At 33.2% G+C, this 23426-nt stretch overlaps 3 protein-coding genes across 4 annotated transcripts; 2 read left to right on the plus strand and 1 right to left on the minus strand.

Moving 5' to 3' along the window:
* Window positions 1-221: 221 nt before the first annotated feature.
* On the plus strand, window positions 222-2557 carry LOC118057112 (uncharacterized). Its single transcript, XM_035069624.2, has 3 exons — window positions 222-569; window positions 797-1227; window positions 1564-2557. Exons 1-3 carry the CDS (start codon window positions 363-365, stop codon window positions 2006-2008), a joined length of 1083 nt encoding a protein of 360 aa, XP_034925515.1. The 5' UTR covers window positions 222-362; the 3' UTR covers window positions 2009-2557.
* An 82-nt stretch (window positions 2558-2639) lies between these two features.
* On the minus strand, window positions 2640-8052 carry LOC118057029 (aldehyde dehydrogenase family 3 member H1). Its single transcript, XM_035069506.2, has 10 exons — window positions 7704-8052; window positions 6585-6653; window positions 6389-6485; window positions 6096-6302; window positions 4689-4804; window positions 4443-4547; window positions 4181-4356; window positions 3998-4088; window positions 3407-3556; window positions 2640-3029 (listed from the first exon to the last, which is right to left on the minus strand). Exons 1-10 carry the CDS (start codon window positions 7926-7928, stop codon window positions 2796-2798), a joined length of 1470 nt encoding a protein of 489 aa, XP_034925397.1. The 5' UTR covers window positions 7929-8052; the 3' UTR covers window positions 2640-2795.
* Window positions 8053-18063: 10011 nt separating this feature from the next.
* On the plus strand, window positions 18064-21995 carry LOC118056899 (probable L-ascorbate peroxidase 6, chloroplastic/mitochondrial). 2 transcript variants are annotated; one of them, XM_073404656.1, is made up of 12 exons: window positions 18064-18391; window positions 18520-18627; window positions 18795-18915; window positions 19001-19101; window positions 19187-19274; window positions 19421-19488; window positions 19582-19668; window positions 20490-20564; window positions 20667-20744; window positions 20828-20932; window positions 21417-21479; window positions 21788-21995. In XM_073404656.1, the coding sequence occupies exons 1-12, from the start codon at window positions 18161-18163 to the stop codon at window positions 21950-21952; spliced, it is 1290 nt and encodes a 429-aa protein (XP_073260757.1). In that variant the 5' UTR covers window positions 18064-18160; the 3' UTR covers window positions 21953-21995. The 2 variants fall into 2 exon arrangements, with proteins under 2 accessions (XP_073260757.1, XP_034925315.1); XM_035069424.2 differs by lacking the exon at window positions 21788-21995 and adding an exon at window positions 21629-21771 and having other exon boundaries at window positions 18067-18391.
* The last annotated feature ends 1431 nt before the right edge of the window (window positions 21996-23426 follow it).

Raw genomic sequence — 23426 nt, forward strand, 5'->3', positions numbered from 1 at the left:
AAAAATATATTTTTTATTTTTATATTAAAATAATTTTAAAACATAAAAATATTAATTTTAAGTAAATTGGAGACTAATACATCATGGCATCCATATTCGTCTTATCTATGTTACGATGTCCATGAGGGACTTCTTATGTTTTGAAAATAAGATTTTAATTGGTTTTATAATTCTCAAGGGGGAAAAAGAGAGGTTACAGTGCAATAAAAAATGGTCAAGGTGATCGAGGGAGCCCTCAATCTCTTGTAACAGATCGTGCTAATTAAAGGCCTCAACAAACGCTCCATCTTTTGGCAGCCAAGCATTCTCGTGGTTTTAGCCACTCTTCTGTATCTTTCCCTATTTCTCTCCCTCTCTTTCTCATGGTAGATCATCCTGACATTCCAGGCATACCAGCAGGTGCCCCCATTTCTGTGCAGAAAAAGCAAGCTTTCAATTTTAAAGAATTTTGCAAAGTCTGTCTATCAATAGTCACCAGATGGCATCGCTTTAGGAGAAAATCATCTCCAACATCTCCAGGGGAAGAAGAACTAGAAGCAAAATTTGAAGCCATCAGCCACGGTCCTGAGGTAGATACACATCCATGCATAAATTAGTTGCTGTCAAGTTTTTAAGACTAGTAATATTTTCCACGAGTTTGTTTTTTTCAATCATCTCTCGAGAAAACTGGCATAACAAAATTGTTACATGTAGAATTCGAAATCGTAGAATTTCATCAAGACGTTGATCTTTAAAAGCAAGAAAGATCCACGCCCATCGTGAATATTGCAAATACTTACGTAGGTGGGATTTCCAGGAACTTGGTTACGATACAGAAGACGAAAAGACGATGAATGGAATCCACAGTTTAAGATACAATGCTGATAATATGCGAGGTGACAATCCTTCGAGTCCAAGAGGATTCTTCAAACATAAAAGCATGGATGGCTGTTTTCCTAATATATCTTCTCCTCTGTCAAGAACTGGAAGCCGAAAGAGCCCTTCTCTGAAACCTTCTTTTCTAAAGAGAAACGCGAGCAGGAGAAGTACCGATTCTCATCATGGCTCCTCTGCATCTCTCTCGAGAAACGCAAGCCGGAATAGCACCAGCAACATCATGTTTTCAAACTCAACGGGAAAGATGAAACCTCCGGCTATTGAAAGGCCTCTCGAATGCACGCTTGACGAGTTATGTTATGGATGCATGAAAAAGATCAAGATAACAAGAGATGTCATTACAAACACAGGGTTTGTTCCCATGTTCTAAGTTCATCGTTCATTGCTTCTTCTCTTTTCCGGAATTTCTACTGTTCTTCTCCTTAATAATTGGTTCAAAATTAGATAAGGTTTCAAGATCGCAACCCTTCATATCTTTATCTGCTATATCTTAAAATGCCATAAAACTAGCAAGGAAAAAAATTGATGTTGTTTGACCGCAAAAAATGTAAGACTCAAATTGCAGGGAAACTGTACGTTTATTAGGGAATTCTGCAAGGCATGTGAAAGTCCGGTTGGAATAGAGTAAAATCAAAAGACCACTAACTAGTATTAATGTCGTCTTTCTTGTTTCTGGGTTTCTGGCAGGCAGACAATTCAAGAAGAAGAAATATTAACAATAAAAGTGAAGCCGGGATGGAAAAAGGGAACGAAGATCACATTCGAAGGAATGGGAAATGAGAGACGTGGCAGTTGCGCAGCTGATATAATATTCGTGATTGCTGAGAAACGACATTCTCTGTTTAGAAGGGAAGGAGAAGATCTGGAAATAGGTGTAGAAATTCCACTAGTGAAGGCCCTAACTGGCTGCCAAATCTCAATCCCTTTGCTGGGCGGTAAGAAAACGAGTTTGTTGATCGATGATATCATTTACCCTGGCTATGAAAGGATCATAGAAGGTCAAGGCATGCCAAACACAAAAGAGCAAGGAAAGAGAGGGAGTTTGAAAGTTGTTTTCCTAGTAGAATTCCCGACAGAACTGACAGATGAACAGCGGTCAGATATTCTTAGTATTCTACAGGATTCTTCTTGAATCCTTTCAGTTTTCCATAGGAGTCAAAAACCATTTTCTCTGTTTTGCCGTTACAACCCAGTTCATCATCCTAAAATATACCTAGAATCTCTACGGTATACCTCTTCTCTGGCAATTGACCATATATTTGGTCCTGGTGATACTACTTTGCAAGTTCAATGGAAACTGTCACTAGTAGAAGATTCATGGTACTTGTTTATATATTATTGGACCCCTTACAAGTTTAATTTTTTTTCCCAGCTGCTGGCGTAAGGATCGAACTCGCCATGCTTTCAGAGGCCATTTGGCTATATGGCCAACAGCTACAACTAGCAAAATTTTATTTGCTGGTCTCACTTTCAAACCTGTGATTAGTAATATTGGATTGGTGGCTTGAGAAAAATGAGCATTCAACATCAGATTTCGTCTGTATGCTGAGAATGATAGAACATTGTTGGTGTTTATTTTTTTCAGTGCCATGCTTTGGAATAACCTTGAAAGAAAATTAAAGGGGTGGGATTAGAGCAGGCAAATTCCAGCGTATTTTGGTTTACACAAATATTTAGATGCTCTGAATTTTTTATTTTTATTTTTTTGGAACTGGTAAGAATCCTCTGAATCTGAAAAGGTGTTAGCTCATCAAAACTTCAAGGACATAATCCGAGCACAAATTTCATTCATCAAAAGGAGCAAAACTCCACTTCATTCTTTTGATTAATAAATGTTCCAACTTACATTATTTAAGAAGAACAGAATACATAACAGTGCTTGAGCTTGCATCGAAGACAGCCACATCATCTTCTTAAACTTAAGACCGTCCAAACAAAGTGCGGAGTATGGTCCAAAAATTGCTAGTCATAAAAGCCTTCATCAATCTTAGCTTTCCCTGTGTGTATGGTGGATATCTCATAGCTGCATCGCCCATAAAACTTCGATATAGAACTGCCTTCTTGTGGCTAAAAGCATCGAAGGAAAATTTGCCATGGTATGAACCCGTTCCACTCTCGCCCACGCCCCCAAATGGAAGAGTATGAATTGCAACCTACACCGTCAAGAACATATTAGGCACAGATATTAGATGGTTATTCGGATAAAAATCCACCAATTTCAAGAGCGCGTATATGTAAAGATAGATAAATGACCAAGCATTCAGTAATCCATGAGTCTTAGTTCCTCTCTCGCACATAGCTGTGGTCCGTGGTCTGTTATCATGGTAATTCCCACTTCATGTGAGAAAGGGGGAGTGTGCCAGAATCATTCATAAGTGCAGTGAGCGCCGGAGGCACTCAGCCATCCTCCCCCTCACAACTATAAGTGTGCCTGAGCGATGACCATAGAAATTGGTACTACGTGGGTGCTATGGATATATGCAAGCATGTTTGTGCACCAGGTTCTAGAAGTTCAGAGAAGAATAATTACATGCATAGCAATGTCATTTATGACCACACCCCCTGCAGAAACAGACGCCACAAACTGCTCTTTCAGCTTCTTGTTATTGGTAAATAAATAAGCTGCAAGTGGCTTCGTTCCCGAATTTATCATATCAAAGCTGTCCTCGATTTTTCTAACCTGTTCGGAAAAGAAAAAAAAAACTAAGAAAGAAATCATAATTGACATCCCACGTTTTATAGCAAGAATTCTGTGACAACCTGTTGCATTAAAATTTCTACTGTACTAAAAATTACTATCCAGATAACAGTCATGATTAATCTTTCTTTTTATCATCTACGAAGGCTTTATTCCAGCCGAAAATTGCTCAAGAACCTCCTACTAGCAGATTTTGATCAACTGACACATGTAGATAGCATATCTAGAAAACTGTGATGTTACTGCTATTTCTAATGATAATTATTCTGCAGATGTAATAAGAGTTTTATCACTTCTGCCCGATATAAAGAGAAACTCCTCCTTTAATGTTATAGAAGTAGTTTAGATTCAATTTTGTGTCCTACTTCATATACTGTACACACAAATAATACAGCCATGAGCTGAGGATCTCTTGATGCTTACAATGAGAATGGGAAGCAAGGGACCGAAAATCTCTTCTTTCATTATCAGAGAGTCGCGAGGAACGCCCACCAATATGGTGGGAGAAATTTTCCTGCCATTGAAGATAAAGTTTCCCAATGAGAAGCAAATTGCACCCAGCTAAACTAAATTAATGAACCAAGAAAATAGCAAGCAGATACTCACAGGTTGGCTTCGTCTCTTTCACCTCCATAGACAATCTTTCTAGAAACCTCGTTATCCTCATCCAGTAGCTTTGTCAAACGAGAAAAATGTTTGGAATTCACAATTCGAGACAAGTCTTTTGATTCCAATGGGTTCTTTCCATAAAATGTCTCTAGTTCTTTTTTCAGAGAGTCCACCTGTTCCACAGAAGGAGTTAATGGATGGCTGAAAAAAGAAATGGAAAAACAAGGAACGGGAAATGAATGCTAGAACTCAACATTACCAGTTTGTCAGCGCAGTCTTTCGTTGTTATGATGTAATCCGGAGATACGCAAGCTTGTCCATTATTACACCCCCACTTGCCTGCAATTATCCGCCTAGTTGCAATCTTGGAGAAACAGGTAGAATTGTGTCAGAACATGACAGTAAGTGAAATTGATGGTGCCAAAACTAACGGCATGTAGCAATGAGCATGGAGAAAATGACACCTGTTACCAGCACATGCAAAGGGATGAGAGGAGTTCTTTACCTGTAAATCGATACCTGAATCAACAACAACTGGAGATTTTCCTCCAAGCTCCAAGACAACTGGTGTCAGGTGTTTTGCTGCAGCAGCCATCACGATGCGTCCAACTCTTCCATTGCCTGTAAAACAAGGATGACATCTTCTAGGGTTCAAGGCAGGGTTGAAGTAGGAAAACATCAATTAACTTGAATGCTTAAAGCATCAATCTAGTTTCCTCTTTTACCTGCAGGTTTCTCCAAAAGAGTAACTGAAAGTTCTGTCAACTGGACAGCAGTTAAATTGTTTCTTATGTTTTCCTCATTTTAGACTAATTATTTGAGACGTAAAATCATGGCCATCAAATGAAACAAACACTAAATATAGCAGTAGTTCAAAAGAGCACGCTCTGGATATCAGAGTCCACAAATTGGGAGAGCAGATAATCTGTGCAGCATTGTCCTAAGACAATAGCAGCATAACTCCACACCAGCAACATCCCAAAGCAATGCAATTTATCACTCTGAAACCTAAATAGAAACATGCCATCCTTAGGCAATAGATGTATTGCACGGTCTACCATTATAATAGGGAGTCCAAGAGATAACATTCTAACCTCCTCGTACCCCATTTAAACCTCGAGACCATGAGAATCTTTCTTTCTTCTGAAAAGTAACGACCACTAAGTCTCACGTACTTCCAAATTCTAAAAAACAGCCTCGTGTAAAGGAACCAGTGTTAATATAAAATCTGAATTCTACAAAGCCGTTCCAACAAAATTCAGTTTATAAGGCTTGAGTACAACAATGTAAGAGACAAAATTACTTCTTTTAGAGGAATACAAAAGCTACAGCCCTCAGGTCATGATAAGAACATGCTACACTTTTCACATCATCACTGATTACGTAGTGGTATGGTGAGGATTGACATGAGACATTTAGGAACACCACAGATTATAGAATGCACAATGATTTCTCTGTCAAACAGATAAAAAAAATTTCACCTCTTACACATCATTGTATTTTGGATTAGTATAAAGTGGAATTGATTTTTCTGCTCTATTACGCCTCGCTTTCTCCCTTTGCCAAGACATATTTACTGTGCATGCTCAATATGCTTGAGGGTTGCTCCTTTTTTTTTTCAATTTAATAAAATTACACTTTTCCAACTATGTCAATCATATAAAAAGCAGAAAGGACCTCTAAGACTTCAAACTATGGAGCTGGCTTCAAACCTTTCCAAACACCTCTAGGAAAAGAATTCCACAACTTGCTCAACATCTAACAAGATGTTGCTTACATCACTTCAAAGAATTGTAAAAAAAATAAGTATATGATCAATTTTGTGTTAATTTACCACCCTTTATTTCTGTGTGTAGAACAATTTAACAATCAGACTCCACATGCATGCAGAAACAGAGGAATGAACACGAACCTGTATAAAATATTTTGTCCCACTTTTGCTCCAGTAGTGCAGAAGTTTCAGAAACAGCCCCCTCGACAACCTTTATCGAAGAGATATCCAAATACTCTGGAAGTAGTTTTGCAAGTAGCGAAGATGTAGCTGGAGAAAATTCTGATGGTTTTAAAACCATCGCATTACCGGCTGCAATAGCTCCAACAAGTGGATCGAGAGACAACACTAGAAAGAGAGAAATCAGATTTGATTATCATAGTATCAAGCGACAGATGCAGGTAAATATAGAGAACTTTGTTTTATGAACATACAGAAAGGGTAATTCCATGCTGAGATAACCAACACAACACCTAGTGGTTCTGGCACTATTTCAGCTGATGAAGGAAAAGTTAACAAGGAAGTTCTTGCCTGCAATGAAAAATGATATGGATTGCACTCAATCATTTTCCATAAAAACCAATTTGTAAACAAACCACAAATAATGGAAAGGTTATATGGAGCAACCACCTTTTCTGGCATCATCCATTGTTTCAGTTCCTTGATAGCCAAAGTACAAGAGTTTTTTAGCATAGTTATCTGCATAACATACCATCAATCAACTTTGGAGGAAACTGACATGAAACTTCACATAGAACTTTATGCAATATAAATTATTTGAATTTATATGAAATGCGGCAGTTTCCATTATTCACTTTTCATATTCACAGCGATACAAGTGCTTGCAAACGCACGCACGCACACCCCACATCATTCGAGGCTAAAAGATGATGTCCAAAATTAACATTTAATCTGTAGCAGATTAATAAGATATCGTAACTAGTACCTGAGACAATGGATACACTCGTAAGAAATACAGTTGATAGTGATTTGGAGTCATGGTTCAGTTTCTTTTGGTGAAATTTTTATCCAAGAAAATAGTTTTCTAGGAAATACTGTCAAACAAGAAAATTGATCCGAACAAGGTGTCCACGGGTAAAACAATCTAAAGCACCAACTTCCACCATTACAGTCGCATACAATAAATATCTGGTCAGGAAATTGACTCAAATTTCTCATCTGAGTATTCCTAGAATTAAGTAGTGTAATAGACACTATCTGTCCATTTATAATTGCCCGAGCCCTGTATCTTTCCTTGCATTCAGCTGCATATCATATTTGAGACAGAGACTAAACCTTCTCAGGAACAAAAAAGTGATGTCGTTAAAGCTTCTCTCGAGAATACAGGACCATTCCTACCCAACTTTGACTTAGACTATCGAAACCTAAGTACTCGCATCCAGTTAAAGCCAGAAAGTAAGGAATTCAAACCGTAACAAACTTCTAACAAAGACAGAAAAAACTAAAAGCACAGGGACAGAGCAACGAGGTTTTTGCTGTGATTTCACTATCCTGTAACTACAGCAAAAAATAAATAAATTGCTGGTTCCTCAACTCCAACAGGTATTCAATAATAATAAATAGATAGGTACTGATTCTGTGTCGTCAATCATTCCATTAAATTGCCAGGGCATAAAAAAAATGTCACGTTCACGTTCAAGAATGTCATATATCATATAACCAAAAAAAAAGGACGTATGAGGATTTTTTTAAGAAAAAAATACGTGCTATGCCTTGAACTTTTCTGACCTCGTAAACGATGGATTCGAGTTTGGGCTTTGAGAGATCTTGATGAAGAGCATAAGCAATGTCTTCCTCATGTTCATCGCACATCTTTATCATACTCTTCAACTGAGATATTCTCCATTCATAACTTCTTGTTTTGCCAGAAGCAAAAACGTCTCTCAGCTCTTTGGTTAACATATTCGCTGCCTCCACGTCAAACACCGTCTGTTTCTCCCCCTCCGTTGCCATTCCACCAATCGATCGATACAAAGAAAAGAGCTTTGCGGGTCCTTTCTTGGAAGGAGAGGTTAGGGAAAGGAAAGTTTGGTGTGTTGAAGTGTAATGTTCAAATAGACAGGGAGGAGGGACCTTATATCTTTTTGTTTTTGATGGGGCTGTCCAGGGAAGTCATGTGCTTGTTTTTGTTAGGACTTTCATCACTTTCTTATCTTTGTTTACATTGTATAGAACTTGAAAGCGAAATTTATTTCTGTGTAGAGATAAATATGTTCACTGATTATTTTTGTGTCTAGAAATATTTTTTTAAAAAATAAAAAAATTATTTAAAATTAATTTTTTTATATTTTATAAATTTTTTTGATGTACCGATATTAAAAATAAATTTAAATAATAATAATAAATTAATATATTTTTAAATAAAAAATATTTTAAAAAACAATTGTTATCATAATACCAAATGATTTTATAAACTTTAAATTGAAAAAAAAAATTTTAGTTTAAAAAAAAATAAAATAAAATGATACAATATTTAACTATTCTTATAATGTATATATAAAAATAATATATTAATAATATATTTAAAATACAATATTATTAGAAAATAATAAATTCATAATATATTTATATAGGAAATAATATATTATGATATATTAATTAATAATATAAAAGTAAATTAATTAGTGCTATGATGCTTTAATTTAAATAATATTGCTAGAAAAAACATCCAAATACAAAACATTTTATATTATAAATAACTATATATTTTAAGTCATATAAATTGTATTGTAATTTAGGATGCTATAGAAAAAAAAAAAATCAATGTTATCTAAACATCGAGAATATTTGATAAAAAATTCCACTGTTTAAAAAAAAAAACTCAAAATGTATTATTTTTCAACTTGTTTTTTTTATATGTCCAAATATCAGAAAATTTCCGGCTTATATTTTCATTAGACAACCAAAAATATTAATATACTTTACTTAAAAATATTTAATATCTATAATATTATATTTAAAATATTTATATTATATGTACAGTTACATTTTATACAATAAACTATATATAATGTAATAAAAAAATTTAATAATTAAATTTTTTATATCTTATTTTTTTTATTATAGGTTGTCTAATAATTACATCTAATATTTTATACATGTTAGATAAACTTAAAAAAATAATAATAAATAATTTTTCAGCTAATTTTTTATAGTGTAGCTAAAAACTAAAATATTATTTTTTGATTTATTTTTCATGACCAGTCTAGTATATAGAACTCTATCGTTTATGAAAAATCATTTTAAAAAAAATATTTTTCAGCAAAAATGAGGTATAAATGAGAGTTGAGGAGCGTGTTGCTATCACTCGGGACTGGGTACAGTGTTTTAAATGTCGACACGAGCCATGTTTTCACGTAATTTTAGAGCGCGTCCTCTTTGGGGGTTTTGTTTTGGGTTTGATTGTAGCGCAACAACCAATTGGAAAAAGAAGTGCTGCGAATTTGTGTTTGATTAATTTGGACCAGTTTATGTTCTTGCGACTAGTTGCGGGTTGTATGTAAAAATTTAATGTGATGAAAGATATTTAGATTATAGATAATTATTTGATAGTGATATTAAATATGTTTCAACAGATTAATTTTAAAATATTTTGATATAACTCTTTGTTTAATTTGAATTTAAAATTAAATTATATAAAAGTTATCCTGTGTGATTCAATTAACTTGTCAAATCTAAAAAAAAAAACAACTGAAATGTAAAAAATATTTAAGGATAGAATTAAAAAAAATAATAAATTTGATATAAAAAAACCTCTTAACCTGACTTGCTAATTAGCTTTGGTTTAAAATTAGACAATGTAGAAGGTGTTCCAATATAATCCATTAGAATTGGTAGGTACAAAACAACCAAAAATAAACAAGAAAGATTAAAAAAAAATCATTTAATGAGGAAAAAAAAACCCTTTTTCAATAATAAAAAAATGATATTGTTCAATTCTCAGCCAATTGAATATAGAATTACAAAAACCAGACAGAATAAATGAACATGGGGCAACCTAAGACAACAGGCATGTAACCTCGGCAATAATAGACGAGTCAACTTGGATTAACCTATCAAATTTGCATCTCATGTCATTTAGTTGGGATAATTTAATAATAAAAAAAACAAAGCCAATTGTTTGAAAAATAACATTGAACGATGAAATCATAAAATAAAACAAGTCAAGATAAAGGATGTCAATGCTCATTAACTTTTCAAATTTGTAACTTGAGTCATTAGACTGAAAGCATCAAACATAAAAATGTCGTGAAGCCTAATTCTTAACAAATCAAACGCTGAATGATGAAATATATATATATATATATATATATATATATATATATATATATATATAAAACAAGGATAAAAAATATAAATTAATTTAGTTGGACACGCTATATATCAATCTATAGTCTAGTTGGTGATAAAAAAAACTTTGATTTGGTTGTAAACTTTGGTTAGATCCTTCACTGGTCTTTTGAACAGGCGGGGCATTTTTAAAAGTCAATAAATTGTAACTCGACTGTTTTTTTTTTCCCAAAATTATTTCTTACTGGAACACTAAAAAAACTTCAATTCCAGTATTTTAAAGTGTGAAGCTAACCGATTTATATACTCACTAGCTATTTGATAAATGTTCCCTCATGGGTGATGAATTTTTTTTTTAGAAAAAAATTGTATATGCATGCATGTGTTTTTTAAATGAAAATAATTAAAATATAAATATAAAATTTATGCAAACATCTAATTCAATAAATCAAACAACCTTCTATATAAAGAAACAATTTTTTTTGTCAATAATAATTAAAAGATAAACTAAAAAAATTAAAAGATAAATATAAATCAAGATCTTTGATCTTGTAAAATAAAAAATTAAAATAATAATAACTGAAATTGAAATACAAAAAACAAAAATGACAAATATGTATATTTTACGTTAAAAGGGAGAAAAATAGAGAAAAAATGACCACAAACAACAAACTACTTATTATTTATTGGCACGTGTCACACCGCAAAAAAAAAACACAATGATACTTTTAATGATATAGTGAAAGAGCAACTTCTACCATTAAGTGATGTCACACACGTTGCTGAAACAAAATAGATATCACCTATCGTGGTAATTACTCATCAACAATTTTTTTCAATAAAACATTAATTGTCCAATGTAAAAAATATCAAAATACCTTTTATGAGTATGAAAATTATAAAAAATAAAAAACTTACGTGAAAGAACAAAAAGTGCCTTTTTAACACGTGTGTTTTTTGTTTTTTATTTTTAAGGATAAAGACATTATTTTACTATATTTTAAGAAATAAGAAGACAAAAAAAAACTCATCATCAAATCTTTTTTTATTTTTTACCTAGGATGTAAATAAATTACTTTATTGTTTAATATTTTTTTTAAAAAACAAATATATCCTCTAACAATCTTTTAATTACCCACGGACGATTGAAAAAGATAAAACTGCCCTCAACGCCGAGACTTTCTATTTTTCAACTGAAGGATAAAATAATAATTTTATTATAGTAATATCTACAGTGATACTGATACGTATGAAAAGCTCAACAGTTTCAATTAATTTTCACGTGCCAAAAAAAACTTTTCGTAAATAAGCCAATAATCTACCTACTAATGAACGAAATTATCAGCGAATCAAATCTCCCCCGGCTTCAAAGAATCCTACCATTGAATTCAATCTCGCATGCAATGGAGAGTGGTTCTCACTGCCCTATCAGAGAGATTACGCTACCAAATAGAGCAAAACTTACGCAAGTTACAAGCACTATATCACCAAACGTGCAGGTTCCGTTTAGTCAGAGTTCACGGAAAGAACTGGGGTCATGAGTAATTGCCGTTTCTTCTTATCTCACCAGTCGCCATTTATCACGGAGGATTCATACGCATGCCACCCAAGCCGTCATCTCCCACCACCGATTTTATTATTTTAAATTATCTAATTACCGCAGTGCCATTATTTATTAATATTTTTTTTATTAATTAAAAGTATAGCAATTAAGATATTTATTTACAAAAAATTAAATAATTTTTAAAAAAGTAGGGAAAAAAAATATCTCCTCAGTCTAAATTGTATTTTTTATTGATGCATTTTTTAAATAAAAACATGTTTTTTTTTCATAAAAAACATTTTTAAAAAAAAAAATTATCATGACATGAAAAGAAAGTTTTGATGGAAAAACATAGGAAATCATATTTTGTATGTAATGAATAAAAAATAATTAATATAGTAAAGAATATATAAAGATTATATAATAAAAAATAATCTAAGAAAAATGTATAAAGATTCTATAATAAAAATATAAAATATAAATTTTATTTTGAATGAATATTCATGACCATGCATCTTTTTTTAAAATGCATATTAGATTCATACATAATAATTATTGAAAAGATTGCTAATATTATATATTAGAAAAAACACTAGCAATATATCATGTCACGTTTTAACGTAAATGGTCTTAAATGGTATTTGGATGTGTTCACAAACTCTACCAAGATATTATGTCACGTCTTGACACAGTTCGGTCTAACTGTTGAGTTACTTAGGTCACCAAAGAACTGACCATGGCCTGTCCGGAGTGTTGAAGTTAGGTGTTTCTGTTGAGACGTTGGCCTGGCAAGTAGAACAACTTTGGAATATGTTTCTTAGCACGCCACAGTGTACGGTAGCAAGGCAAGCCATTGAGGGTCTTATTTCAAGGAAAAGTGACGCGAGAAAAAAAAGAGGGGAAAAAATCTCGATGAGGAACCGTTCGTTATTGTATTTGTAAAGTGTTTTTATAATTTTTTTTTCAGTTATTTATTTATTAATATTTTTAAATTATTTTGACATCCGGATGTTAAATATAAATTTTTTAAAAATAATAAAAATTTTTTAAAATAATTTATTAAAAAAATTTCAAACACAATAACAAGCAGCTTGGCCAGGACGTCAGAAGTCAGAACATGCATTAAAACAAACCAATTGAAAAAAAGAAGAAGAAAAACCAAAGAAATAGAGGTGGATAAACCAATCCTATATTTATTGGCTCTGGCCGCCTTGCAGAGTCCTGGCTGCTCACGACTTCCTTTTCTTCGTCTCCTCTTTTCTCGTCTCTTTTCCTGAGAGGAAATTTCATTTCCCAATCAGCTTAAAAAAAGCTACGCCCCCTCTCTTTTGTTTTATTTTTTTAACAAAGCATCCGACAAAATACTTCGGTTAACCTTTCAAAAATATATTTCCAGACCCAAGCAAGTAAACACAGGAGAATTTTGTCGTACAGTCTTTGATCAATGTCCTGCAAGTTGCAGGGTCACATCAAATCAATCTCTCTCTTTGAAGGAAACATACTAGACTTTGGGAGTCATCATAACGTTACAACATTGTGCCGCAACTTATTTATGTTTATGTTTTAAAAATATTTTTATTTTATATTAATATATATTTTTTATATATTTTTAAATTGTTTTGATATCAAAAATAATTTTAAAAAATATCATTTTAATTTATATTTTAAAAAATAATTACCACTTTCAAAGTAGAAATTTTCTATACTTTGGAATCGACACAGTAATCAGTATTACAAATGGACAAGAGATGAATATAAATAATGATAATCATTAACCTTCTATGATTTTAGATTATCCAGAAACTATAAGAGATTAGTTTGCAACGTCATTCGACAGCAGCTAGCCACCTACTGCAATGGATCAAAGAAATGAGGACCACCACCTATGGGTTTTTTTTCTTCTGGTTAGATGCAGCCGGCAGAAGTTCCAATTCTGATTTTGTTTTTTCTTACGAGAAAAATCCCTTTCCCATTCACAGAATCCTTTCAACGTGTCAGTTTCTAGCCCCTTGGGAAAATCAAATCGATCGTCGAAGATTTATTCATTCGAGAGTGTTTGGACTCTTACGACCACCACTTTTTCATGGAGGTATCGAGGAGCTGAATGCACGTAACAATCCACTAGAAGTAGGATAATCAAAATGTCAATTTAATATAGCGTGTTCGAATACTTAATTGAGACGTGACGGGGTCGATCAGACCCCCTCCCTGCCTTTCAATCGAATGTCCCTAAAGGCCATGGCCCTGGCAAGATTGCTCGAGAGCATCATTTTATGAACATAACATGTCATGTCAAGCAATTAATGTGAAAGGTGCAATTTATGAAAAAAATAAATGGAACTGCATTCTCAAAACAATGCATATAGATGACTCATGGACGGGGATGCATAGGGTGCTTGGGAGTGTGGTAGCGATTGCTTTTCAAATAGCTTTTCGTGCCGAAAAGTATACCAATAATGTTTTTTCATTTTTTAATTTTGGACATCAGCACATCAAAACGATCCAAAAAGTACAAATCACATTCAATTTTAGCAAAAAAATAAAAAAAATTTAAATTTTAGTGAAAAGCCGGTTTGGCCACAATGCTAACCGGGTAAGCAACCTGGCTCCGTTTTTAAACAATCTAGCTCGTTTTCTTTGAATTATATGAGGCGTTCTGTTTTCTTCGGGATCTAAACCATGAGAAATTGAGATTTTGAAAAACGAGAATTCTATAAACATTTGAAATAAATCATTAAAAAAATTAAAAATACATTAAGCCTCGATAATTTGGTAGCCAGCTATTAAATAAAAGATAAAATTTGACAGCCTTGATTTTGTGAGCGTTTTGCTGACTACATTCCCAGATATAAATGCAATTCTGACATTTAATATCATTATTTATTAAAAATATAATAAATGGTTTTTATTCTATCTAAGTAGTTAAAATACATCGACTAATGTGAATGATAAACCATGAAATTATGAGATGAGAATAACATCATTTAAAATGAGATTTAAGTAGTTTTATTATAAACTAAACGGTTGCGCCTCGGATTAATGCTTGCTTTGGGGCATTTGAATACAAATTTGGTGGTCTTACCGGGACAATTAGGATATTATTTTGTCTTTTTTTATTTTGAAAAGATAAAAAATTATTTTAAATTTTTTTTATAAATTCATTTATTTTATATTTATGCTTCTTTCTCTTAAATTAAATATATTTTTATATTTAGACAAAGCACTAAATAAATATAACCTTTGAGACTCTAATTAGTTTTTTTTTTTTTTTTGTTCGGCGAGAGGAATCAAGAACGCTTTACAAACTTTAAAGCTTCTCGAGGCTTTGTAATAAGCCCGAGCCCACAGCCGAGATGCAATAAATGAAAGCAGGCCTCGAGCAAAAATACATTTTAGGCCCACCTCAAGGCTTTGTATCCGGAGATCAATATGAGGCCCAATTCTCTTCGGACGGGTTGCTGAACTCCTGATAATTCGATTTGGATTATTAATTTCGAGGCAATTAAGCTGGGCTGATCTAAATCAGTACAGGTGAGGCTATCGATAATCAATTAACGTGCTGCTGTCTTGCATGCCTCAAAAGAAATGTCTGATCCTTTTAGAGTTGTTTGATTAGAAACAGTTAATTTTTAAAATATTTTTTATTTAAAATTATATTAAAATAATGATTTAAAATTATTAATTAAAATTTATCTTTGTTAAAACAGCATGAAAATATAAAAAAATAATAATTTTTTAAATACAAAAACAAATATACTACTAATTTTCGTACATTTTGAATTTTTTTTTTAACATTACTTGCGTTTCCTAGCACTTTTCCGTAGTTGATAAATATACCACGCCGGCCTCCATTCATTTTGAGATTAACAGTCCGGGGAAAAATGCCGGCTTGTAATGTTTGGTGAGCCGCCACTAGCCTAACGCCGGAGTGTCTTTTTTAACCATGATCTGCTAATTCGTTACTGCCGAGTTGGAACTTGGAAAATCTATTAATTATACGATGAGAATATGAGTTTATTTGTCTAATCAAGCAAGGAACGTGGCAGCATAACTATTTTTGTCACCATTTTTTTTATTAAAAATATTAAGTCAAATACACGTGAATAAGTTAATTAGTTAAATTTATAATTCAGAATATAAAATCTTAATAAATTTATAAAAAACAATCAAAATAAATCATGGTGTTTGATTTTCAAACAATTCAATATTAAATAATAAAAAATAAAAATAAATAATTAAAAAAAGATAAAAATTAAAAATTAAATTCACCTGAATTAACCTGACAAATTCATAATCTAGATCATGTACCACGTTAGATTTAACAACTTTTTATTCCCATAAATATTTTTCATTCGATTAAACGCCAACAGTTGCATAAGACTTATTTTTTTACACCAAAAAATAAAATGTTATTTTTTAAAAAAATTACCTTTAAAAAAACTCAAAGTTAACACAGTACACCTTGCATAGATAAAAGTGGAAAAATTCATAAAACTCAAAGGCTAATAATTTAATGTCAACTAATAAAATAAAATTTATTTTTTTAAAAAAATCAAAATTAACTTGAATAAACTCAATTAACCTGCGACCTAATATATGAGATAGTGATAGCACCATGAAAAGAGACTTGTAACAAATCACAAAGCCCAAGGCTTAATAACTCAATGCCGGATAATAAAAATGATCAAAGAAGTCAAATTTTAAAAAGGGTTTTAAAAAGCACCAAACTTCAATCAAGTTAAATTTTAAAACTGATGAATCGGATCATGAGATTGAGATTACTCTATAAAAGAAAAAAATAACTAAAAAAAAATCTAATCATGAAAAATTAAAAACCAAAACAAATAAAAATTTAAATAACGAGGATTAAATCTTGTTAAAAAAAATTCAAATAAAATAACCGGGATCAAATTAAAAAATAAAATAACTAAAGAAAAAGATAAAAGAGAATAATAAAAAAATGAGCACCAAAAGTTTTTAATTTGTTTGAGGATAAAATTGAAAAAAAAAACAAGCAAGGGGTAAATTATCAATAAAAAAAATAAGAACCAAATTGAATTAAAAATAAAATAAAATAAAATGATAATGGATGAAATTAAAAATATTAAAATAAAAAAAATAAAAATCACATTTAACATAAATAAAAAAAAAAAAATACAACTGGATTTTTAAAGGTTTGATTTGAATACCAAAAATTGAAAGAGAGAAAAAGGGGAGACAAAAAAAACTTCATTGCTGTTGAACCACTGCGAATATGACACTGTGCACCATGTCATTAGCTTCACCGTCAACTGCTGAGCTGATAGTTTTTAGCCATAGAAATACTTCCCATGCACCTCAAAGATGGCCCAGGAGACGATCACACATTAATTTTTTTTTTATTGATTTATTAATATTTTAATAATTTAAATTGCTAAACATTTTCTAAATGCATCAAAAATTACAAAAAAAAACCTTACTATAAAGATGAAAACACCATCCCAGAGGTGGCCTTAGATTTTTTTTTTATTATTATTATAAGGTTAAATGTTTTATTTCAATATAAAAAAGTATGAAAATACTAAAATATCTTTTTTGCCAAGGTCTAATATTTTTGAATTTTTAAGGATATGGATGTTATTTTACTGTATAAATAAAATAAAATGAAATGAAAAAACCATGAAGAAAAGGACAATTTTTTTTGTCTGCAAGGATAAGAATGTGATTTTACCATAAAAAAAAGTTACTAAATTATTTACAATTAATTCACATATAACCCAAAAAAAAATTGACTAAATCACCTACAATCAATTCACAAATGACCTGTCCTGAGAAAGGCAATTTTATCCTCGTATGTCAGGCAATTGTCTTGTATAAAGAAAGGTAAAAAAATCAATTCACTGTGCTATTCCAATCACCTCACGTGAGACAGTACGAGCGTGTTTGTCAGTGTGGTAGCGGTTGCTTTTCAAATAGCTTTTTGTGCCGAAATACATGCAAATGATGTTTTTTCATTTTTTAAAAATCATTTTTGATATCAGCACATTAAAACGATCCAAAAAATACAACCGTAACTTAATTTTAGCAAAAAAAAATAATTTAAATTTTGTCAAAACGCCGGTTTGGCAGCAATGCTTTTGGTTTTATAATAACAATAAAAAAAAAAAACACACACACTTCGCTTTTTGGACTTTTGACTCTTGAGCGCCCTTCCAAGACGGTACAGAGGCACAATTATAAACAAGTAAATGCAAATCCACTGCCAAACACCACCATATAAATGCGTGTGTGCGCACCATAGGTTAAATCCACAAATAAGTGAAAAGCCAGCCCACCAGCCTCACCAGCACATAAAACAGTTGCACAATTCCGGATGGCAAGGTATCCCTCCAATTTAACACTGTCACCACCAAAATCGCAACCAATGGCTTCTCTCAGGGGTTCCGCCGCCACTGTCCGTCTCCTTCACTCCGCCTCCCGCGTCCGTCTCTCTCTCTCTTCAGCGTCCTCCTCATTGTCTATTTCCTCCTCTTCCTCTTACTCTCCTTCCTCTCTCAAATGCCTCCAATTCTCTCCTCTCGCACCTTACATATTTAAAGATCAGGTCTCACTTCCCTCGCTCACTCTATTTACATATTTAAATTATACGGTGATCTGGCTGTTTGTTTTTTCATTTTTTCATTTTTTCATTTTTGTGATTTTTTTGTTTTTATTTCTTTTTGAGTGAAGCAGCGATCGTCAATGAGCACTGTTGCTGCGGCGTCTGATCCTGCTCAGTTGAAGAGTGCGAGAGAGGATATTAAAGAACTCCTTAAATCTAATTCTTGCCATCCTATTCTGGTAATACCATTTTACAGTATTATTATTCTGTTAATTTACTTGATATAACAATTTTCTCTCTTTAAATTCAAATATTAACTCATAATAACTTGCTTGCCAAATAAAAATATCGCCTTCTAGTTTCTATGCTGATTTAATATTATTATTTAATATTATAATTATTATAGGTTCGGCTGGGGTGGCATGACGCCGGCACCTACAACAAGAACATAGAGGAGTGGCCAAGAAGGGGTGGAGCCAATGGAAGTCTTAGATTTGATATTGAACTTAAGCATGCGGCCAACGCAGGTAATTGCTTCACATTGTAATTACTGTAACTAACAATTAGCTTGGTTTTTGTAAATATTCTTTGCCTAACCAACTGGAATATTAGGGCTCGTTAATGCTTTGAAACTGATTCAGCCTATCAAAGACAAGTATTCTGGTGTGACATATGCGGATTTGTTCCAATTGGCCAGCGCAACTGCAATAGAGGTCACGGTTGCTCTTTCGTGGATTTTATGTGATTTGTTTGAAATCACTATCTTAACATTTTACTGATAAATGTGTTGGGTTTCAGGAAGCTGGTGGCCCGAAAATTCCTATGAAGTATGGCAGGGTGGATGTCTCAGCTCCTGAGGAATGCCCAGAAGAGGGGAGGCTTCCTGGTTAGTATTTTCAATTGGATCCTTATCAACCATTTCAATTAGTTTGGTTTTGTTGCCATAACCTTTTCTTTTCTTTTAGAGAAGCTTAACGCTTGTTATAAAATAACCACAGTTTATTGATTTTTAAAATCCTGATTGGTGTGTAGCTGCTGGCCCCCCTAAACCTGTGGATCATTTACGAGAAGTTTTCTACAGAATGGGATTAAATGACAAGGTAACTTTAATTTCATATATTATGCTTTACTCGATGATTCCTCAATGTGCTTTTTTTTTTGTTTTGTTTGCTGTTTAACTCTTTAAACTGCAGGAAATAGTTGCATTGTCTGGTGCGCACACACTAGGAAGGTCTAGACCAGAACGCAGTGGTTGGGGCAAACCAGAGACGAAGTATACGGTATTTAAGCAGCGTCTTCTGGTTTTTAGAATATATGTTTTTCTAGAGCTGCTTAATTGTAGACCTGGCAATCATCATTTATGACTGTTATTAACGTGTCCTCTAGGAAATGTAACCTGCCAAATAAAAAGATTTTATCAACTTTTGTATCTCATTTAGCAGTTTAATTTACTAGTAATCAATTGATTCCTTTTCTGACCGTGGATATAGCTTTAAGTATTACACTAGCTAGTAACTTTAGATGATGGTTCCTAGAGATTGCCCGACCTCATATTCAGAGTTACCTTGAACAATTATCTAATCCTCAATACCCTGAAATCCTAACTGCTCAACCACTAACTTTGATTTTGATACATCTTTCTCTCGTTCAACATCACTGTGAAATGGGAGATGTGCATATCTTTAGGTCACGGGCTAATAGTTGTGCACGTGAAATGCTATAAAGTGACTATCAGTCAAAGCATTTCCTCGTTCTCTCTATGCTCCCTTTTTTTCTGGTGCACAACAACTAGTGATACTACCTGCCAGGCAATTTTTAAAGCCAAAACATGCAGTTGGAGATGTTAGATCTCTATTCCAGGTTCCTATTAACAACTATTGTTTTCCTTGATAAAATGTGCAGTTGATCATTTTGACATGGGTTTTATTGCATGGTTTCCAGTTGACAAATATATGTATTTGAAGGTTTATCTTTAATATCACTATCAGGACTCTTTTGTCTCATCTTGCAGCTTTGTATGGATGTTGATAATAGAAACAGTATTAGCTATATAAAGCATCAATAATATTTAGATATTTACAATTTATCTGCTGCATTACAGAAAAATGGGCCAGGAGCACCAGGAGGGCAGTCCTGGACAGCAGAATGGCTGAAGTTTGACAATTCCTACTTCAAGGTTTGACAATCAGAATGTGGTACTTATGCCATAAACAGATATAAAAATTTAGGGGTGGGGGTGTAACAATGCTTGTTTGCTGAATATGATTTACCTGCACAGGATATTAAACAAAGAAAGGATGATGATCTGCTTGTATTGCCAACTGATGCTGCTCTTTTTGAAGATCCTTCATTCAAGGTAAAATGGATTGAAGTTTGAGTAAGATGGTCAAGAAGCACGTAACAATCTTTTTAATTAGCATAGTTTTGCATAAACTGCAGGTGTATGCAGAGAAATATGCTGAAGATCAGGAGGCATTCTTCAAGGATTATGCGGAAGCCCATGCCAAGCTAAGCAATCTTGGGGCAAAATTTGATCCTCAAGAGGTTTGTTAGCCAACTGTCATCCCTAGATGTTCAATGCATGCCTTTTGTCTAAGGCCTACTTTATCTACTTTATCTGTAAGACCCCCTGAAAATATTTGAAAGTTCTTGGAAAAATGTTCATCTTATGCACGCAGCTCTTTTTTTTTTTTTCTTCTTCCAGATAATAAATACGTGAGAGCTGCTTATGACTGATGTTTTTGATTTCCAAGCCCTCTAAGATAGTCCCTGGTTGATGACATATCACATGAATGTGCATTCGCACTCAAGTGCACATGCACACGCATTCTTTCCATGTACTCTAGGGGTTAGATCTAACTACCCGTTCTTAACTTGTCTATGGATGCTTACTCACTCAAACACCAATTTTTTAATTTCTGTTCTATGTCTAATTTATTGAAACTCCCATGATTAGATTCAATTGTAAAGTACAATGGTTATGAGAAAGTATTTAACTTGAAAAACTAACTGATGTTTTGGTGATCAGGGAATTGTGCTAGATGGTGTTGCTGGAGAGAAGTCCATGGCAGCCAAGTACTCTTCCGGGAAGGTTGTAATTACTAGCATCTTGTTTCAAAACATTCTTTTAATTATTAATTGTCAAAATTCCCTGCTTTTTTGGGCTGCATGGATGATTTATATGGCAGAAATATACATATGCAAAATGTTCATTTTTTCACTTTTCATGATTCACTGCAGGATTAAAAAACAAGTATCTTGTTTTCTACTGCTGTTTCTTATAATAATACAGACAGGATGAATGCATTTGCAATTTCTGTGAGATCACATATAAAACTTGGAAGTCGAAATGAAGAAGAAAGGAATAAAATTCAATTAGTGATGCTATTTGAATTACAGAGAGAGTTATCAGAGGTTATGAAAAAGAAGATACGAGCAGAGTATAAAGCAATTGGTGGAAGCCCAGATAAGCCTCTCCAGTCTAACTATTTTCTAAATATCATGATCACGATTGCTGTTCTTGCATTCTTAGCATCTCTTCTTGGAAATTATGTTTGTTTTTGAGGATTGTTATAAAATAGTGTTGTTTCTACCCACTTGGCTTTAATTGCAGTGTTTCCTGAGGTAAATAAAGAGTTCTGCTGCATCAAAAACCATAATATTGTGAGCTAATGAATGATCTAACAATCTGAAACTAGAAAGGTTTTGGTTGTGGTAGTGGTAGATCACTATGTCCTGCAGGTGCATCGTCAATAAGGATGGCAAAAAGTATTCAAACACATTTTCCTATCAAAACTCACCCATTATAATTGTTCTGGACTTGCAGTTATAAATGGATGACCTGTTTGGCTTAAATAGTCATAAGAGAATTGTACTATTAAATTGGTTGAGAGGGGCTAACCATTTCTTCAAGAACTCACACCCCCCTAACCCATTTCAAGTGCCGTGTTGTCACTAATGGCTTTTCTATTAGGGCATGCCATGGCAGAGTCTCCAGCATCCTCTCATGTATAGTCCAAATTGCCCTCCTCTCTTTCCTCAGCTACCCCTAGCAGTTCATGTTTTCATGGAGACACCATCAGAAATTACATCATCCCCCTTCACCATTAACTCTCCTCCATCTCCTCTTGGAGCATCATCTGCTCTAATTTCAGATTCCACTCCTTCATTAACTCCTGGGTTGTTTTTAAATCCTTTCAATCTGGACGTATTGATTTCTGTCCTTGAAGTTTACAACATCCTTCATGACAAACATATCTAAAATCCCATCAAAAAAATTTGAACAAAACCATCAGGTACCAACAAAGAGGGGAGTTTGAGAATAGGATGTGTTATCGAACCATGATAGAAATCATATAGTCGTTGAATCAATTGGAAGAAAGGAAAGATGCCAAAGCCTTTCTCAATTACATATGTATTTATATATGAACTCGACTGTTGTGGCCCAAATGGCTCAAGGTCATCGAAGCAGAAGTAGCAACCATTTGCCCATGAGAACAAGCAATAGTATTCATAATTTTTTCCAAGTCACTATATGCATATTGCTCAACCATGTTTTCTTGGAGTGAGGAACAAAATTTAGATAGACTCAGTCTACTACAGACAGGTCCATTTCACAGTTTTACATGCTCTAACAGCTGAGCACTACTGATACATGATGGAATTTTAGTAAGTTTTCACAATTGTAGTCTTTATTCACTGGACTAATGACTTACCATTTAAAATCGTGTTTCCCTTTATATTGTGGCTTCTCGCACAGGCTCAGTTTTTTGTTTCATTTTTGTGTGTCATGGATTGCTTGTTTCGTTAACAAGTTTTGAAACCGATGGCAAGGAGGCATAAATAGATTATGTCCTTGTAAATGATGGCAAAGTGATGGACACATAGTTCACACCTGAATGCTTCATTCCAATTAACCAGATTTGAATTCTAAAGGAGTTCTGTCTCCTTCGCACTCCTTACCACACAGGCAACCCAATACTGAACAAGTAGACTCTCATCACGATCTGCTCCAGGGTTAGGAGGCAAACAAGAGAAC

Source organism: Populus alba, chromosome 14 (genome assembly GCF_005239225.2).
Source record: "Populus alba chromosome 14, ASM523922v2, whole genome shotgun sequence".
NCBI classification, from domain to species: domain Eukaryota; kingdom Viridiplantae; phylum Streptophyta; class Magnoliopsida; order Malpighiales; family Salicaceae; genus Populus; species Populus alba.

Bases quoted from the DNA above. Each gene is read 5' to 3' on its own strand.
- LOC118057112 (XM_035069624.2), top strand. From the start codon at position 363: ATGGTAGATCATCCTGACATTCCAGGCATACCAGCAGGTGCCCCCATT. The intron at 570-796 runs GTAGATACACAT...TGGGATTTCCAG, and splicing joins CCATCAGCCACGGTCCTGAG to GAACTTGGTTACGATACAGA. The intron at 1,228-1,563 runs GTTTGTTCCCAT...GGTTTCTGGCAG, and splicing joins GATGTCATTACAAACACAGG to GCAGACAATTCAAGAAGAAG.
- LOC118057029 (XM_035069506.2), bottom strand. From the start codon at position 7,928: ATGGCAACGGAGGGGGAGAAACAGACGGTGTTTGACGTGGAGGCAGCG. The intron at 6,303-6,388 runs GTATGTTCATAA...CTCTCTTTCTAG, and splicing joins AGCATGGAATTACCCTTTCT to TGTTGTCTCTCGATCCACTT. The intron at 4,089-4,180 runs GTGAGTATCTGC...CTTCAATGGCAG, and splicing joins GAAAGAGACGAAGCCAACCT to GAAAATTTCTCCCACCATAT.
- LOC118056899 (XM_073404656.1), top strand. From the start codon at position 18,161: ATGGCAAGGTATCCCTCCAATTTAACACTGTCACCACCAAAATCGCAA. The intron at 18,916-19,000 runs GTAATTGCTTCA...CTGGAATATTAG, and splicing joins TAAGCATGCGGCCAACGCAG to GGCTCGTTAATGCTTTGAAA. The intron at 20,745-20,827 runs GTAAAATGGATT...CATAAACTGCAG, and splicing joins TTGAAGATCCTTCATTCAAG to GTGTATGCAGAGAAATATGC.